General features: G+C 39.0%; 1 protein-coding gene across 4 annotated transcripts in view; it reads left to right on the top strand.

The window, feature by feature from the left end:
- Nucleotides 1–19781, top strand: part of TASL (TLR adaptor interacting with endolysosomal SLC15A4) — a 104979-nt gene that overhangs the window by 527 nt on the left and 84671 nt on the right. For 2 of the 4 annotated variants that reach the window (XM_084790573.1, XM_084790571.1), the window contains exon 2: nucleotides 18353–18403. Coding sequence is in view for 1 of the 4 variants with exons in the window: in XM_084790570.1 (XP_084646696.1) it covers nucleotides 18340–18403 (64 nt within the window). In the remaining 3 variants the exon portion in view is untranslated. Of the gene's footprint in view, nucleotides 1–18262; nucleotides 18404–19781 lie in introns of those variants that run through there. The other 2 variants (XM_084790570.1, XM_084790576.1) reach the window with 2 other exon arrangements.

The raw sequence follows: 19781 nt of genomic DNA, 5'->3' as shown, positions 1-19781 counted from the left end.
CTATGTGCCATTTCCGCTCTCTTTATTTACCACTAGGTTGGGACCAAATGGGATTCTCACTTGACCTTGAATTTACCTTGCCTAGATCCCTAGCTCCTCTGGAGCTTTGTTTTAAAGGTTTTCAAACTTTGGGCTGGACCCACTGTGAGAAATACTTTTCCAAAGAGCCTGGGGCTGGTATTTATGTGCTGCTCATTGCACTTGGATTTTTAATATATAATAATTATACACTATATAGCCATGCACATTTTCAAATATTTTCTAAAAGCACTTCTATCCATGCTATGCAGTCTAAGTATTTCATTCAATGATAAACCATTTTTTAACATCTTGATTGAAAAATATCGCTAAATCAAGCTAGGAGATTTAGTGTGAGCTTATAACCCACTCGGTAGGAGGGAGGTGAAAGGAGGATTAGGAAGGAGTTCAAGGCTATCCTTGACTACCCTGCCAAAAGAAAGAAAGAAAACACAGACACTGATTTTGTAAACCACCATACTATCTATCACCTTCAAAATTTATACTATTTCCAATCTCTTTCCATCCCTTTCTCAAATATCACACTGTTTTTGTAGCATCCTTTCTATTTTCACTAATTTACTTTAATCTGTACCTCATCACTCATCTATATTTGATTATATATATTTGTGTGTGTGTGTGTTTATATAGTTTTACTATGCTTAATATTAAAAGACAATTTCCTATACTCTGTCCAGACAGCAGAACCTGGTGTTTCAGATGAGGACTGCTTATAGAGATGGTACACTTGCTGAAAATTGATAAGCTTGCAGGATAAGTCAGTATTTTTCAATTTCCTGGAATAGAGTAAGAGGCACACGGGCAGAGTAGACAAATATTAAGGATCTAGGCCAACTTGTCTATCAAAATTGTGATAGGCATTAATTGTATAAACTATATGACTAAGGATTTCCTTAGTTCTAGAATTCGGTAAAAACAAAGCCACAGACCTTACCTTGTTGAACCATTTAAAAAAAAATCCTGACCACATCTGAACTTTAGCACAGTTGTGGCTCAGATTCCAACAGGACAGCAAATTATTTGTTTAGCAGCACAGTAGGGATCAGAATTCAGCCACTTCAGACTAAATGGAAGTAGGTACATGAAAGAGCCTTAAATTCATTTTTACCGTGGTTTTTACAACAGTCTATATTTCACAAGTTCATTGCTTTCACCAAAACAAAAGTGAAATACTGAAATATTTGAATTTTCAAAAATCACTCTGAGCTCAAATATCTTCTAAGAGACCAGAAAAGAAGCCTAAATGGGAGGGTCTTTGGGTGTCCTAATTACATACCCTAAATGTTTACTCTAAACTTTCACAGATTTATTTTCTTTCTTTTCTCTGGGCAGGCTGTTATGCCTGGAACCTCAGCACATTGTAGGTAAAGGCAGAATGATCAGGAATTCCATGTCATCCTCAGCTGCATAGGGAATCAACACCTGACTAGCCTATAGAAGACCTTGTCTTAGAAAGAAGGCAAGGAGAAGAATTGCTCTGTTTTCTTTCCCCTTTCTCCATCCCTTCAAGCTGCAACTGCAGTCCACAAATTTTGTATAAATGTAAACTGAATAATAGGTACTGTAACTGCATTTTGATATTGTCAAATAAGGCAGCATAAAAATATTGGAAATAACACTAAGAGGACAGCTGAGTCACAGAGCGCACAAATAATATACATATTTGAGACCAGCCAGCTTCCAGTGTCACATCCAAGCTAGCATTTCATTCTCCTGACATCAGGCCTAGTGTCCTTCACAACAGCTTAAATGAATAGAAGCTGAAGAGAATTATAAAGGAAAATAGATGGGAAAGAAGATGGTATATGCTATGCTGGTTCTCCTCGGTCATCCTGACCACTTCCAGAGATGTAAAGGCAAAGCAAGGCCAGGCCAGAAACCCTTAGTGTCTTGGCTCTGCCATCCAACACTTAATGTTTGTGACCTCAAGTAACTCATGGCTTCCTATTGCTTACTTGTCAAATAGGGGAAATGTCACTGATACTGACGTGAATGAGTTACTGAGACTGAAGTGATGTAATGCCTTGGAAAATGTAATACAAGCAGTACAGCTAGGCAGGAAAGGCAAAATTCTTGTAGTTTTATTTGGTCAAGTCTGCTTTTAAAGCTATAGAAATCCAGATGTGAAAGCTAAGATAGAAGTTCTTCATGCAAATAGTTTAAGGAGTCTAAATCATCTAAAGCATACACTGGGATTATTTTCCTTTCCTTGCCCCTTCTGTCCTTTTCTGTTTTTTTTCACTGGGGTCTCAGGTAATGCAGCCCAGCCTCTAACTCTATCTCTATCTTGCAGAGGAGAATTAGGTAGATCCTTCTATGTCCACTTCCTTAGCATTGGGATTTCAGGTGTATGCCACCCCATCTGGTTCTTCTTGTCATTATTTCTGACTGGTAGAGCAGGAAACCAATGTTAAGCCCTGCTGAGAATCTTCAGTTGGCATCACTTATTCCTCTTTGGGTTTTCCTGTTATTAGTTAACTTACAAAGACTTAACGTACAAAGCATATAGAGAAAACCTATTTTTCCCTAGAGAATATTGGTAGCAATCTTTGATCTTCTCACATTTGCCTAATAACTAGCAGTTATTAGTTGGGTATGGTGGCTTACACCTCTAACCCCAGCTCTCAGGAGGCTGAGACAGGAAGATTGCCAAGAATCAGAGGCCAGCCTGGCTACAGTGCGTGACGCTAATCTTTAAAAAAAAACAGCTAACATTTTCTTAATCCCTCCTGTGTTTTAATGATGTATATGGGTTAGTATGGACAGTAAAAGCATAACATGAAAAATTAGTGTTAGAAATGTTTATAATTGCCAGGCATGCTAGTACACACCTTTAGTCCCAGCATTTGGGAGTCAGAGGCAGGGGGATCTCTGTGAGTTCCAGGTCAACCTGGTCTACAAAGTGAGTCCAGGGCACCCAAGGCTACACAGAGAAACCCTGTCTTGGGAAAGAAAGAAAGAAAGAAAGAAAGAAAGAAAGAAAGAAAGAAAGAAAGAAAGAAAGAAATGTTTATAATTGAAAAGCACAGACACATCACTTTATGGAATTGGGATTGACTTGAGCAGATCTGTGTAAAGTATTTGTGTAAAGTGGCACCGTGGTACCAGATGGACAAACAAATAAGGAATTCAAACACACTTGATTTTCAGTCTCTTCTTTTCACAATTTATTGAATCTATTCATATGCATTTTAGTAATCTAAAGGAGAGCTTAGCCATGTGATACAGGCCTACAAGTATAGCAATTTGGAATGCTAAAGAACAATCATCAGATTAATACCTGCCTAGACTAAAGAGTGAGTTCAAGGCTAGCCTGGGCAATTTAGTGACACCCTGTTTCAAAATAAAATTTTTAAAAAAAGTGATGGGAATATAGCTCAATATTAGAGTGCTCCCTTATCATTTGGGGAGAGTTGGTTTAATATAAAAGAATCTAACTACTAAAAATTGTACATCACTTTACAGTGTTGCAATCATAACATGGTAAGACTATAACTATATCCTGGTCTGGTTTCGTGTTGTGAATTTGACACAAACTTCAACATATCTGGGAAGAGGGAACTGTATTTGAGAAAATGTCTCCATAAGATTGGCCAGTCAACAAGTTGGAGGAGCATTTTCTTAATTAATATGGGAGGGTCCAATTCACTGTGTTCAAGACCATACCTTGGCTGATGATCCTGGTGCTGTAAGAAAACAGACTGAATAAGTCATGATGAGCAAGCTAGCAAGGAGCACTCACTCTTCCATGGCCTCTGCATAAGCTCCTGCCTGCAGCTTTCAACATTGAGTCCCCTTGAGGATGGACTGTGATGTGAAAGTGTCAAGCCACATAAACCCTTTCCTCCCCAAGTTGTTTCGGGTCATGGTGTTTTATCACCACAATGGAAAGCCTAGCTTGTGATAAAATTAATTCCCATACACTTAGAGATTAATAAAGGAAAATTCTCTTTAATAATCGTATGCAACTGACTCTGGCTAATGCACAAAAGGAAATCAGCTTCAAATAAAATTATATCAGCATATGTAGGCCATAGGCTTATCATTCTATATATGCTGTCATCCTAAAATCCTCAGGTCCTCACCCCAAGTTGTTACACTTTGAACAATTTAAACAAAGATAGGAGACTGCAATTCTGACCATTTGGGTGGATTTACACAGCACAGATTTTGCCAGAATTATTCTTAAGTACACTAGGGCTGTTCTTTTGGAATACGTATTACCCAGGTTTATCTTGCCCACCTGCAGAATTATGCTTTTCCTCATAAGAGCACAGGGGACTTAGTGTCTGACCAGGACTTAATGATGGTTCTGACTCTGAATTGTCCCTTATGGGAATGGGCTTAATGGTCAATATGTAAGTCAAAGTTGTCTCCATTTGTTGTGGGAATAGAGCCTAATTGGAGGTCAATCTTGGTGAATAAACATTAGTCAGGATACTTTCTCACCAACCCTAAACTTCAGTTATGGTACAAAATTGCCTTTCCTACAATTTCTAACAGTCCTCATTAGCACACTACTTATCTCCCAGCCATATTGGGGTCAGTGCTCCTTTATCTAAAGTCTACTCTGTGTAACGTCACCTTTCCTTGTAGAGGAATTTAAATTCAGAACATGGCTGCTCTGACAAGAGATCACATCTAAAGACCTTCTAGGTCTGTGTGATCTCGCTGGAATACAAACACACCTTTAATCCCAGGAGACAGAGGCAAGCAGATCTCTGAGTTCAAGGCCAGCCTGGTATAGAGCAAGTTATAGGTAAAGAAAAGCTTAGGTCTAGGGGAGGTGGTAAATGTCTTTAATTTCAGCACTTGGGAGAGAGAAGCATGTGGATCTCTGAGTTCTAGTCAGGTCTCTTCAGGCAGTTCAGTTGAGTTAGTGAGTTGAGAGGCAGTGCAGTGGAGTTAAGTGGCAGTGCAGTGGCGTTGAGTTCCTGGCAGTTAAATGCCTGGAATTCAGAGGAAGTTTTACCTGGAAGAGTTTTACAGAGAGAGGATGAAGAGAGAACAAGCTAGACAGATAAAGACAGAGGAGCCAGAGAATGAGAATGAGCCAGATTAGAACAGATTCCTAGAGTTAATTTGAGGCCAAGCAGAGCTATTCAGTGAGAAACTGAGAGAAGCCAGGTTGAACCAGTCAGTTTGGAGAGGAGTTTGAGCCAGAACAGCTGAGTTGAACCAGCTAGTTAGAGTTCAGAAAGAGGTAGAAAGGGTGAGCTTGTTCAGCAGTAAGCCTCAAAGGCTGAAAGCATTCTTTTTTGTTTTTTGTTTTGGATTTTTGAAACAGGGTTTCTCTATATAACCTTGACTGTCCTGGATTCTCTTTGAAGACCAGGCTGGCCTTGAATTCATAGATCCACCTGCCTCTGTGTCTGCCTCCTGAGTGCGGTGATCAAAGGTGTGTGCCATTACTGCTAGCCTTGGTTGAAAACATTCTAGGCCTAGATTAGATTGTACTGAGGTGAGAGGCTTCCAGCACTAGGCATAGGTTAGCAGATGGAAACAGCAAGCCTCTGAGATGACAATTGAATCAGGCTAATAAAAGTTACTTTTACATTTCCTACACAAGTTTCTTAGTAAATCCTTTATTGCAACAACTTTTATAACTTCAAGTTTATCCTGACTAAAACTATAAGAGAAGCAGTGATTCCCAAAATTTCCTTATGTCAAAACAACCTAGAAGATTTATTATAAATTCAGATTGTTTCTAGGCAGTTGTTGCACATGTCTTTAATCCCAGCACTTAGGAGGCAGAGGCAATCAGACCTCTTTGAGTTCAGCCTGGTCTAGAATGAGTTCCAGGATAGCCAGGGCTACACAGAGGAACCCTGTCTCAAAAACCTAAAAAGAAAAAAAATCAGGTTGCCTTACCTGGGTATGTAGTTCATTGGTGCTAAGTACTTGCTTAGCATACTTAAAGCCTATGGTTCCATTACCAGCTTCTCAAACTACATATACACACAAAGAGAATCTGCGTTGCTACAAAGTTTCCTGGTGACACTGCTGCTAGTACATGGGCCACACTTTGTGCCCTCCTCTGTGGGTTGTTTGACAAAAATGTTGCAAAACCATGGTGTTAAAAAAAATCTGGCCTGCAATCCTGGAGCCAGAGGCAGACAGATCTCTTGAGTTTGAGGCCAGCCTGATCTACAAAGTAAGTCCAGGATAACCAAGGCTACACAGAGAAATGTTGTCTTGAAAAACAAAACAAAACAAAACAAAAACTGACCATCTGGTCAGTGGTGGCATGTGCCTTTAATCCCAGCACTAGGGAGGCATAGGTAGGTAGACCTCTGTGAGTAATTTATGACTAATATCCACTTATTACTGATTACATACTATGTGTGTCTTTCTGGGTCTGGGTTGCCTCACTCAGGATATTCTCTAGTTCCATCCATTTGCCTAAAAATTTTATGATGCCCTTGTTTTTAATAGCTGAGTAATGTTTTATTGTGTGGGTGTACCACAATTTCTTTATCTATTCTTTAGTTGTTGGACATCTAGGTTACTTCCAGATTCTGGCTATTATGAATAAAGCTGCTATGGACATAGTTAAGCAAGTGTCCTTGTTGTATGGTGGAGCATCTTTTGGGTATATACCCAGAAGTGGTATAGCTGGATCTTGAGGTAGAACTATTCCCAATTTTCTGAGAAACCATCAATTTAATTTCCAAAGAGATTGCACAAGTTCATATTCCTATCAGCAGTTGAAAAGTGTTCCCCTTGCTACACATCCTCCCTAGCATGAACTGTCTCTTGAGTTTTTTTGTTTGTTTGGTTTGGTTTTGGTTTTCAAGACAGGGTTTCTCTGTTTTAGCTCTAGCTGTGCGGGAAATCACTCTGTAAAATAGGCTGCCCTTGATCTCAGAGAGAGACCCTTGAATTTCTTAGCTGGTCTGATGAGTGTAAGGTGGATTCTTAGAGTCATTTTGATTTGCATTTTCTTTTCTTTTTTTCTTTTCTTTTTTTTTAAAGATTTATTTATTACGTATACAATATTCTGCCTGCAGGTCAGAAGAGGGCACCAGATCTCATTATAGATGGTTGTGAGCCACCATGTGGTTGCTGGGAATTGAACTCAGGACCTCTGGAAGAGCAGCCAGTGCTCTTAACCTCTGAGCCATCCCTCCAGTCCCCTTGATTTGCATTTTCATGATGACTAAGGACATTGAACATTTCTTTAGGTGTTTCTTGGCCATTAGACATTTTTCTATCAATAATTCTTTGTTTAGCTCTGTATTCCATTTTAAAAATATATTTTATTAATTTACTCATATTACATCTCAATGGTTATCCCCTCCCTTGTATCCTCCCATTCCTCCCTCCCATTTTCCCCTTACTCCCCTCCCCTATGACTGTGACTAAGGGGGACTTCCTCCCCCTGTATATGCTCATAAGGTATCAAGTCTCTTCTTGGTAGCCTGCTATCCTTCCTCTGAGTGTCACCAGGCCTCCCCATCAAGGGGACGTGGTCAAATATGAGACACCAGAGTTTGTGTGAAAGTCAGTCCCTACTCTCCACTCAACTGTGGAGAACATCCTGTCCATTGGCTAGATCTGGGTAGGGGTTCGAAGTTTACTGCACATATTGTCCTTGGCTGGTGCCATGATTTGAGCAGGACCACCGGGCACAGATCTGTCCATCATAATATTCTTCTTGTAGGTTTCTAGGACCCTCTGGATCCTTCTATTTCCCCATTCTCCCTTGCTCCTCTCACCTAGAGTCCCAACAGGAAGTCTTCCCCTCTGTCCCACTTTCCTGGTAAGTGAAGACTTTCATGGGACATATCCCTTGGGCTAGTGTCCAGATATAAGTGAGTAAATACCATTTGAGTCTTTCTGCTTCTGGGTTAACTCACTCAGTATGGTCATTTCTAGCTCAATCCATTTATCCACAAATTTTGGGAATTCCTTGTTTTTAATAGCTGAGTAGTATTCTATAGTGTATATGTACCACAGTTTCTTTATCCATTCTTCTACTGATGGACACTTAGGCTGTTTCCATGTTCTGGCTATTATAAATAAGGCTACTATGAACATTGCTCAGCAAATGTTCTTGTTGTGTGGTGGAGCATCTTCTGGGTATATTCCAAGGAGTGGAATAGCTGGGTCTTGAGGAAGCCTTATACCCAGTTTTCTGAGATAGTGCCAGATAGATTTCCCAAGTGGCTATACTAGTTTGCATTCCCACCAGCAATGAAGGAGTGTTCGTCTTTCTTCACATCCTCGCCAGCATGTGGTGTCGCTTGAGTTTTTGATCTTAGCCATTCTGATGGGTGTAAGATGGAATCTGAGTTGTTTTGATTTGCATTTCCCTTATGACTAAGGAGGTTGAGCATTCTTTAAGTGTTTCTCAGCCATTTGATATTCCTCTGTTGAGAATTCTCTGTTTAGCTCTGAGCCCCACTTCTCAATTAGGTTTTTGGGTTTGGTGGTGTTTAATTTCTTGGGTTCTTTATAAAGTTTGGATATTAGACCTTTGTCAGATGTAAGGTTGGTGAAGATCTTTTCTCAATCTGTAGGCTGTTGATTTGCTTTGTTGACAGAGTCTCCTGCCTTACAGAAGCTTCTCAGCCTCATAAGGTCCCATTTATTAATTGTTAACCTAAAGGCGTGGGCTGTTAGTGTTCCGTTCAGGAAGTTGTCTCTGTGCCAATGTGCCAGTGTGTTCCAGGCTCTTCCTCACTTTTTCTTCTAACCGATTTAGTGTCTCTGGTTTTATGCTGAGGTCTTTGATCCACTTGGACATGAGTTTTGTGCATGGGGACAAATATGGGTCTAATTGCATTTGGTTTTTTTTTTTGCACGTAAACATCCAGTTCGACCAGCACCATTTGCTGAAGATGCTATCCTTTTCCATTGAATAGATTTGGCTTCTTTGTCAAAAATCAAGTGACCCTATATGTGTGGATTTATTTCTGGTCTTCAGATTCTATTCCACTGATCAACCAGCCTATTGCTGTGTCAGTACCATGCTGTTTTAATTACTGTTGCTTTATAGTACAGCTTGAGATCAGGTATGGAGATTCCTCCGAAGGATCTTTTATTGTACAAAATTGTTTTAAATATTCTGGGTTTTTGTTTTTCCATATGAAGTTGAGAATTGAATTTTCAATGTCTTTACATTTTTGTGTAGGTATTTTGATAGGGATTGCATTGAATCTGTTAATTGCTTTTGGTAAGATGACCATTTTTACTGTGTTAATTCTCCCGATCCACGAGCAAGGAAGATCATTCCATCTTCTCATGTCATCTTCAATCTCTTTCTTCAGAGTTTTGAAATTTTTTTCAAACAACTCCTTCACTTCCTTGTTTAGAATAACTCCTAAATATTTTATATTGCTTATGGCTAATGTGAAGGGTGTAGTTTTCCTAATTTCTTCCTCTGCATGATTTTCATTTGCATACAGGAAAGCTACTGACTTTTTTGAGTTAATTTTGTATCCAGCCAATTTGCTGAAGGTGTTTATCAACTGTAGGAGTTCTCTGGTGGAATTTTGGGGGTCACTTATGTACACTATCTGCAAATAGGGATAATTTGACTTCCTCCTTTCCCATTTGGATCCCCTTGATCTCCTTGTGTTGTCTTATTGCTCTGGCTAGAATTTCCAGTACTATATTGAAGAGATATGGAGAGAGTGGGCAGCCTTGCCTTGGTCCCGATTTTAGAGGAATTTCCTTGAGTATCTCACCATTTAATTTGATTTTGGCTATTGGCTTGCTGAATATAGCTTTTATTATGTTGAGGTTTGTGCCTTGTATCCCTGACCTCTCCAAAACTTTAGACATGAATGGGTGTTGGATTTTATCAAATACTTTCTCTGCATCTAAGAGATGATCATGTGGTTTTTTATTTTCAGTTTGTTTATATAGTGGATTACATTGATGGATTTCTGTATATTAAACCATCCATGCATGCCTGGAATGAAGCCTACCTGGTCATGGTGAATGATATCTTTGATGTGTTCTTGTATTTGTTATGCCAGTATTTTATTGAGTATTTTTACATCAATGTTCATAAGTGAAATTGGTCTGAAATCCTCTTTCTTTTTTGGGTCTTTGTGAGGTTTACATATCAATGTGACTATGGCCTCATAGAATTAATTTTGTAATGTTCCATCCATTTCTATCTTTTGGAGTAGCTTGAAGAGTATCGGTATTAGCACATCCTTGAAGGTCTGGTAGAACTCTGCACTGAAACCCTCTGGCCATGGGCTTTTTTTTTTTTTTTTTTTGGTTGAGAGACTATCAATGACTGCTTCTAATTCTAGGGAAAATGGGACTATTTAGCTTGTTTTTATGTACTTCACTCAATTTTTGCAAGTGGAATTGATCAAGAAAATTGTCCATTTCCCTTAGGTTTTCAAATTTTGTGGCATATATGTCTTCAAAGTATTATCTTATGCTTCTTTGTATTTCTTCAGTGTCTGTTGTTATGTCTCTGTTTTTATTTATGATTTTGTTGATTTGAATACTGTCTCTCTGCCTTTTAGTTAATTTGGCTAACAGTTTGTCTATCTTGTTGATTTTCTCAAAGAACCAGCCCTTGGTTTTGTTGATTCTTTTGACTGTTCTTTTTGTTTCTAATTTTTTAAATTTCAGCCCTGAGTTTGATTATTTCCAGATGTCTACTCCTCTTGGTTGTTTCTGCTTCTTTTTTCCCCTAGGGCTTCCAGCTGTGTTGTTAAGTTGCTTATATGGGATGTTTCCATTTTCTTTTTAAAGGCACTTAGTGCTATAAATTTTCCTCTTAGCACTGCTTTCAATGTAGCCCATAAATTTGGGTATGTTGTTTCTTCATTTTCATTGAATTTCTGGAAGTCTTCAATTTCTTTCTTTATTTCTTCCCTGACCAGGTGTCATTAAGTAGAGAGTTGTTTAGTTTCCATCTATGTGTAGGCTTTTTGTTATTTCTGTTGTTGTTGAAGTGCAGCCTAAGACCATGGTGATCTGATAGGATACAAGGTATTATTTCAATCCTCTTGTATTTCTTGAAGCTTGATTTGTGACCTACTATGTGATCAATTTTGAAGAAAGTTCCATGGGGTGCAGAGAAGAAGGTAGATATCTGTTAGATCCATTTGATTCATAGCATTGGTTAATGATATTTCTCGGCTTAGTTTCTGTTTCAATGACCTATCCTTCAGTGAGAGTGGGGTGTTGAAGTCTCCCACTATTATTGTGTGGGGATCAATGTGTGGTTTAAGCTTTGATAATAGATCTTTTACAAATGTGGGTGCCTTGTATTGGGGGCATAGATGTTCAGAATTGTGATGTCATCTTGGTTGACTTTACCTTTGATGAGTATGAAGTGTCCTTCCTCATCCCTTTTGATTAATTTTGGTTGAAAATCTATTTTGTTCGATATTAAAATGGCTACGCCTGCTTGCTTCTTGTGATCATTTGCTTGGAATATTTTTTCCAGCCTTTTACCCTGAAGTAATGTCTATTTTTATGGGTGAGATGTGTTTCTTGAATGCAGAAGAATGTTATATCTTACTTATGCATCCATTCAGTTAGTCTGTGTCTTTTTATTGGAGAATTGAGACCATTGATGTTGAGAGATATTAGTGACCAGTGACTATTAAGATTCTTAATTTTGGGGTCGGTTCCAGTTGAGTTTTTGTGTGGTTATGTTTTTCTGATGGTGTAGCTATCTATTTCCTGTATAGTTTTGGATGTAATTTGTCCCTTTGGGGTAGAGTTTTCCTTCTAGTACCTTCTGTAAAGCCAGATTTGTGGATAGGTACTGTTTGAATTTGTTTTTGTCATGGAATATTTTGTATTCTCCGTCAATGGTTATTGATAATTTTGCTGGATAAAGTAGTCTGACCTGACATCTGTGGTCTCTTAGGGTTTGCAGGACCTCTGTCCAGGCCCTTCTGGCTTTTATGGTCTCTGCTGAGAAGTTGGGTATAATTCTGATAGGTTTGTCATTAAATGTTATTTGGCCCTTTTCCCTTGCAGCTTTTAATATTTTTTCTTTGTTCTGTATATTTTGTGTTTTGATTATTATGTGATGGGAAGTTTTTCTTTTCTGGTCTAGTCTATTTGTTGTTCTGTAGGCCTCTTGTATGTTTATAGTCATTTCTTTCTTTAGATTGGGAAAGTTTTCTTCTATGATTTTGTTGAGAATATTTTCTGGGCCTTGGACTCTGGCATCTTCTTTTTCCTCAATGCCTATTATCCTCAGATTTCTTCTTTTCATGGGGTCCTTGATTTTTTTGGATGTTTTGTGTCAGGGTTTTTCCAGATTTAGCATTTTTTAAATGGCTGCTTCAAGGTCTATGATTTTATCTTCTAGACCTGAAATTTGTTCCTCCATCTCTTGGGTTCTGTTAGACAGGCTCGCCTCTGTGTTGCTCGCCTTCTCTCTGAGCTCTCACGTTCCTGTTTTTCTTCTGTCTATGTGTTTATCATTGAATCCATTTTCATCTTCAGATCTTGAACAGTTTTATTGATTTCCTTCATCTGGTTGTTTGTATTTTCCTGAAATTTTTCCAGTGTCTCTCTATAGGCCTCTTTTATGCATTCCAGCTGTTTGGCTGCATCTTTCTGCATTTGATTACGAATTTTATTTGTTTCCTCTATTATCATCCTCATTATTAAGGATTTGAGGTCATTTTCTTGTATTTCTGTTGTGTTTGAGTTCTCTGGGTTGTTTTCTTTGGGATAGTTGATATCTGGAGACGCCATATTGTTTTGTTTTGTTTTTGCATATGATTTTATGCTGTCCTTTAGTCATCTTGCCATCTCTGTTTTTGGCAGGTAGCTTCCAGAGTTGGGTGGAGGGAGTCTGAGGATAGATTCACCCATTTTCTCATGATTTCCCTAGGCCGGAACTCTGATGCTTCACTGGTCTGGGTGGCAGGAGGCCAGCCCCGTAGTTTGGGTCTCTCACAGCCAGTAATCCCCAGCTCCTCTTTAGTGTAATTGTCCTGGGTCTCAGAATGTGCACTGGGTCAGGCCAAAGTGTCCACAGACTTCTGATTGCCCTTGTGGCATCGGAGCTTTCAAGGGACTGACACAGATTGGGCTGAGGGGGTCCAATGACCACTCTACTCCCTGTCTCCCTGAGATTTCCTTAGTCCCAGAGCTCTGATGTTCCACTGGTCTGTAGTTCCTGGAAGCGTTTTGGAATCCAGACTGCTCACAAAGTCTAGCTGTACCCCATTTGTAATGGGGTAATTTGGTTTGTTGATATTTAATTTCTTGAGTTCTTTTTATATTTTGGATATCAGCCCTCTATCAGCTGTATGGTTGGTAAAGATGTTTTCCCAATCTGTTGGTTGCCTTTTTGTCCTATTGATGGTTTCATTTGCCTTACAGAAGCTTTTAAGTTTCATAAGGCCCCATTTATTAACTGTTGATCTTAGTGCTTGAGCTGTTGGTGTTATGTTCAAGAAGTTGTCTCCTGTGCCTATGTGTTCAAGGCTACTCACTCTTTTTATTACTATTGATCTGAAGTACAGCTTGAAATTAGTTCTTTCACTGTAGAGGATTGTTTTAGGTACCCTGGCTTTTTTGTTTTTCCATATCAAGTTGAGTGTTATTTTTTCAAGGTCTATAAAGACCTTGATTTCATTGACTATGTAGATTGATTTTGATAAGATGGCCATTTTTATTATGTTAATCCTGACCACCATGAGTATGGGGCATCTTTCCATCTTCTGTTATCTACTTCAATTTCTTTCTTCATAGACTTAAAGTTCTTGTCATACATTTCACTTGCTTGGTTAGACTTATACCAAGGTATTTTATGTTATTTGTGGCTATTGTTAAGGGTGTCATTTCCCTAATTTCTTTCTCAGCCCGTTTATCATTTGTATAAAAGAGGGATACTTCTTTTTGTTTGTTTGTTTTAGTTAATTTTGTATCCAGCCACTTTGCTGAAGGTGTTTATCATCTGTAGGACTTTTATGGTAGAATTTTGGGGTCACTTATGTATGGTATCATAACATCTGTGAAGAGCAATCCTTTTTTGTTTTGTTTTGTTGTTTGTTTGTTTGGTTTGGTTTTTCGAGACAGGGCTTCCCTGTTACACAGAGCTCTGGATGTTCTGGACTCTTTGTATACCAGGCTGGCCTTGAACTCACAGAGATCTGCCTGCCTCTGCCTCCCAAGAGTGCTGGGATTAAAGGTGTGTGTCACTACCCAAAGCCAGGAATAGCTATACTTTGACTTCTTCCTTTCCATTTTGTATCTCCTTTATCTCTTTTAGTTGTCTTGTTGCTATAGCTAGCAAGTACTGTTTTGAAGAGCTATGGAAAGAGTGGGAAGTCTTTTCCCTGATTTTAGTGAAATTGCTCTGAGCTTCTCTTCATTTAATTTAATGTTGGCTCTCAGCTTGCTATTTATAGCCTTTATTATGTTTAGGTATGGGCTTTGTATCGCTGTTCTCTCCAAGAATTTTATCATGAAGAGGTGCTGTATTTTGTCAAAGGCCTTTTCTGCAACTAATGAAATGATCATATGATTTTTTTCTTTTAGCTTGTTTGAATGGTGGATTACATTGATGGATTTTCCTATGTTGAACCATCCTTGCATCTCTGGGATGAAGCCTACTTGATCATGGTGGATGATGTATTTGATGTGTTATTAGATTCGGTTTCCAAGTATTTTATTGAGTATTTTTGCATCAATGTTCATGAAGGAGATTGGTCTGTAATTTTCTTTCTTTGTTAAGTCATTGTGTGGTTTAGGTTTCAGGGTGACTGTGGCCTCATAGAAAGTGTTTGGTAATGTTCCTTCTGTTTCTGTTTTGTGGAATAATTTGAGGAATATTGGTATTAGCTCTTCTTTGAAATCCTGGTAGAACTCAGTGCTAAAACCATCTGGCCCTGGGCTGTTTTTAAAAGATTTATTTATTACCTATACATTGTTCTACCTGAATACCATAAGAGGGTACCAGATCTCATTATAGATGGTTATGAACCACCATGTGGTTGCTGGGAATCGAACTCAGAACATCTGGAAGAGCAGCCAGTGCTCTTAACCTCTGAGCCATCTCACCAGCACTGATTGGGACACTTTGAATGAATTATTCCATTTGTTTAGGGGTTACAGGTCTATTAAATTTGTTTACCATTTCTTGAGTTTATTTTGGTAAGTGTCTATCAAGAAAATTGTCCATTTCATTTAGAGTTTCAAATTTTGTGGAGTATAGGTTTTTGAAGAAAGACTAAAATGAGTCTTTGGATTTCCTCAGTGTTTGTGGTTATGTCCCCATTTTCATTTCTGATTTTGTTAATTTGGATATTGCCTCTCTGTCTTTTAGTTAGTTTGTCTAAGGGTTTCTCTATCTTGTTTATTTTCTCAAAGAACCACCTCTCGGTTTTGTTGATTCTTTATATTGTTGTCTTTCTTTCTAGTTTATTGATTTCATCCCTGAATTTGATTATTTCCTGCTGTCTACACCTCTTGGATATTTTTGTCTTTTTTGTTCAAGAGCTTTCAGGTGTACTATGTAGTTGCTAGTATGACATCTCTCCAATTTCTTTCTTTCTTTGGTTTGGTTTTTGGTTTTATGAGACAGGGCTTTTCTGTGTAGCCTTAGCTGTCCTGGTCTTGCTTTGTAGACCAGGGTGTCCTTGAGTTCACAGAGATCCACCTACCTCTACCCCCACCCCCAAGTGTTGGGATTTCAAGTGTACACCACCATGCCTGGCTTCCAATTTCTTTGTGAAGCACTTAGTGCTATAAACTTTCCTCTTAGCACTTCTTTCATTGTCTCCCATAAGTTTGGCTATGATGTGCCTTCATTTTCATTGAATTCTATAAAATCTTTAATTCTTCATTTCTTTCCTGACCCAGTGGTCACTGAGTAAAGAGTTGCTCAGTTTCCATGAGTTTGTAGGCTTTCTCTTGTTGTTCAAGTCCAGTTTTAATCCATAGTGGTCAGATAAAATACAAGGTGTTATTTCAGTTTTCTTTTGTATGTTGAGGCTTGCTTTGTGACTGAGTATATGGTCAATTTTGAAGGAGTTTCCATGGGGTGATGAGAAGAAGGTAATTTTTTGTGTGTGTTTGGGTGAAATGTTCTATAGATATGTTAGATCCATTTGATTCATATGTCTGTTAGTATCATTATTTCTTTGTTTAGTTTCTGTGTCATTGGCCTGCCCATGGGTGAGCATGGGGTGTTGAAATCTCCCACTATTAATGTGTGGGGTCCAATGTGTAATTTACACTTTAGTAATGTGGGTGCTCTTGCATTTAGGGCATAGATAATCAGAATTGAGAAGTAATCTTGGTGCATTTTTTTCTTTGATGAGTATAAAATGTCCTTCCCCATGTCTTTTGATTAATTTTGGTTGAAAGTCCATTTATTTTATATTAGAATGGCTACTCTAGCTTGATTCTTGGGTCCGTTTGCTTGGAAAACTTTTTTTCCAACACTTTACTCTGAGGTAATGTGTATTTTGTTGCTGAGGTGTGTTTCTTGTATGCAGGAGATTGATAGATTTTGTTTTCACATCCATTCTGTTAGGGCTGGGATTAAGAATGGAAATCAGCATGGGGGAGCATCTCTGGGACAAGCCTGAAATCTGGGATGAGAGAGGCTCTGGGGAGTCTATTAGGGTGACTCTAGCTAAGACTCCTAGCAGGGGAGAGATAATAGAGTTTGAAGTAGCCACCTCCTATAGTCGGGTGGGACTCCCAATGGAGGGAGAGGGCCACCAACCCACTCACAAAACCTTCAACCCAAAATTTGTCCTGCCTTCAAAATGTTCAGGGATAAAGATGGAACAGTGATTGATGGAATGTCCAACCAACGACTGGCCCAATTTGAGACCCACTCCATGGGAAAGAGCTAATCTATCACTCTTAATGATACTTTGCTATACTTACAGACAGGAGCCTAGCATAACTGTCTTCTGAGAGGCTTCATCCAGAAGCTGTTAGAAACAGATGCAGAGACCCACAGCCAAACAATAGGTGGAACTTGGGGAGTCTTGTAGGAAATTTGGGAGAAGGATTGAGGGAACCATAGGAGTCCAGGACACTGCAAGATGACCTACAAAATCAACTAACCTGGGCCCATGGGGGCTCACAGAGTCTGAACCACCAACGAAAGAGCATGCATGAGCTGGACATAGATCTGCCTACACATGTGTAGCAGATGTGCAGCTTGTTCATCATGTGGGTCCCCTAACAATTGGAGTAGGGGTTGTCTCTGTTGGTGCCTTTAGATCTCTTTCGCTATAGCTAGACTGCTTTGTCTGGCTTCTGTGGGAGATGATGTACTTAGTCCTGTTATGAATTGAAGTGTCAGTGTAGGTTGGTACTTATGGGACCTCCCCTTCTCTGAGGATAAGGGGAGGTGGGAATGGGGGAAAGGGTTGTGAAAAGACTGGGAGGAGAGGAGGGAGGGATCTTGGATCAGGATGTAAAGTGAATGAATAAATAAATATATAAATAAATAAGTGGAAAAATTTGGTTTTGTCTTGATATATCTTGTTTTCTCCATGTATTGTAATTAAAAGTTTTTCTGGATATAATAATCCAGGCTGGCATCTGTGGTCTCTTAGAGACTGTAAAACATGTGCCCAGGCCCTTCTCTCTTTTAGAGTCTCTGTTGAGAAGTCAGGGCAATTCTGAAAAGTCTGCCTTTGTAAGTTACTTGTCCTTTTTCCCTTGCAGCTTTTACTATTCTTTCTTTGTTCTGTACATTTAGTGTTTTGATTATTATATGGCAGAAGGATTTTCTTTTCTGACCAAATCTAATTGGTGGTCTATACTCTTCTTGTATGTTTATAGGTATCTTTTTTTTAGATTGAGGAAATTTTCTTCTATGAGACCCACATCACTGAGGCAAAATCTTCTAGGAAGTAATTCTTCAGAGTCAACATAAAGAAGCTATAGTCTAGAGTCAGCCAAAGTTGTATCTAGTGCTGGCAGCTGAACTTGGTAATATGCATGAGTAGAGCTAAGGTTTTATTTTGTTTTGTTTTGTTTTATAGTGCTCTAAGTTTTGATGACATAAAGGAGTCATGGAGATAGGATAAAGCTGTTTGGTAGGGATAGAGTCCCTGAAAAGAGGCCAGGACAGGCCATTAGTGAAGGCACAACATCATTCAAAGTAGAAACCCCAAGATTGAAGGGCTTATGGAGAATAGTTGAGGCTCTTACCATGTAATAGGGTCAGAGTCCCTGAAGAGAGCCTAGGAGATGCTATTGGTGAAGGTGCAATCCTGTTGCAGTAAAGACTCACATTTTGTAGATGTCAGTACCATGAGAAGATCACCAAGGACAACAGCAGCTGTAGTGTGGAACTGATCTGAACCTAAGAGATGTTCTATGTGTGCTGTAGAGGACAGAGCCCAAGAAGTGGACCAAGCTCTTTGGACAAGCCCAGAATATGGTAAGTGAATCCCAGATGTCTAACACTGAGCTTTTTGCACTGTTGGACTTTGTTTTGGCTTTGTTCAGATTGTGACTATATCCTGGTTCTTTCTTTATGGAGTAACAAACTGTGTAACTAGTTTTGATTTTCCAGGAACCCACAGTTGGGAGATTTTGGAGTTTTAGAGAGTATTTGGGTATTTTAAAGAGACTTTGGATATCTTTTTCTTTAAATAATTTTTAATTTATTTTATATGTTTTGGTGTTTTTCCTGCATGTATATCTATAAAACATGTGGTCCTGGTGCCTGCAGAGGACTGAAGAGAGCATTAGATTCCCTGCACCTAGCATTACAGATGGTGACAAGTCACCAGGTGGGTGCTGGAGAACAAACCTTAGACTTCTGGGTAGAGCAGACAGTACTCTTACCCACTGAAAAATCTCTCTAGCCCAAAGACTTTGGATATTAAAGAGACTGAACAATTTTTTTTTTGGAGGGTTTTATATTGTTTTGTTTTGTTATTGTTTTTGTTTTTGTTTTCGAGACAGGATTTCCGTATATATTATTCTTATTCTTGGCTGCGCTGGACTCTCTTTGTAGACCAGGCTGGCCTTGAACTCACAGAGATCCGCCTGCCTCTGCCTCCAGAGTAGTGGGATTACAGGCGTACAACACCATGCCTGATGAGACTGAAATTTTTTTTTTTAATTTTTCAAGACAGTGTTTTTTGTGTAGCCTTAGCTGTCCTGGACTCGCTTTGTAGACCAGGCTGGCCTTGAACTCACAGAGATCCACCTGTCTCTTCCTCCAAAGTGCTGGGATTAAAGGTGTGTGCCACCATGCCCGGCTGAGACTGAAGTTTTAATGTCTGAATTTTTAAAGACTATGGGCTTTAAAATTTGAAATATGTTTTGTATTGTGATATTGATATTAATGGCATTGGGAACAATAAGACAGCAGAGTTTATGGCTTTAAAGTGCTGTGTTTGTGTATCAAATTGACAAGCAGTCAATTGTGTCAACTTGAGACAAACTAGAGTCATTTTAGAAATGGCAATCTCAGTTGAGAAAATAATCCCACAAGATTGGCCTGTGTGAGCTAGAGAAATGGCTCAGAGGTTAAGAGCACTGACTGCTCTTCCAGAGGTCCTGAGTTTAATTCCCGGCAACCACATGGTGGCTCACAGCCATTATAATATGATATGATGCTCTCTCCTGGTCTGCAGGTATACATGCAGGTAGAGCACTATACACATAATAATAAATAAACAAATCTTTTAAAAATATTGGCTTGTGTAAAAGGCTGTGTTGCTTTTTCTTGACTGATGATTGATGTGGAAGTGTCCAGTTCACTATGGGTGGTAGCACCCCTGGGCTAGTGGTCCTGGGTGCTATAA

This window comes from Acomys minous, assembly GCF_964271855.1.
Source record: "Acomys minous genome assembly, chromosome: 7".
Classification (NCBI taxonomy): domain Eukaryota; kingdom Metazoa; phylum Chordata; class Mammalia; order Rodentia; family Muridae; genus Acomys; species Acomys minous.
The sequence above is the reverse complement of the archived record's forward strand: the minus strand, read 5'-3'. Positions and strand labels throughout refer to the sequence as shown.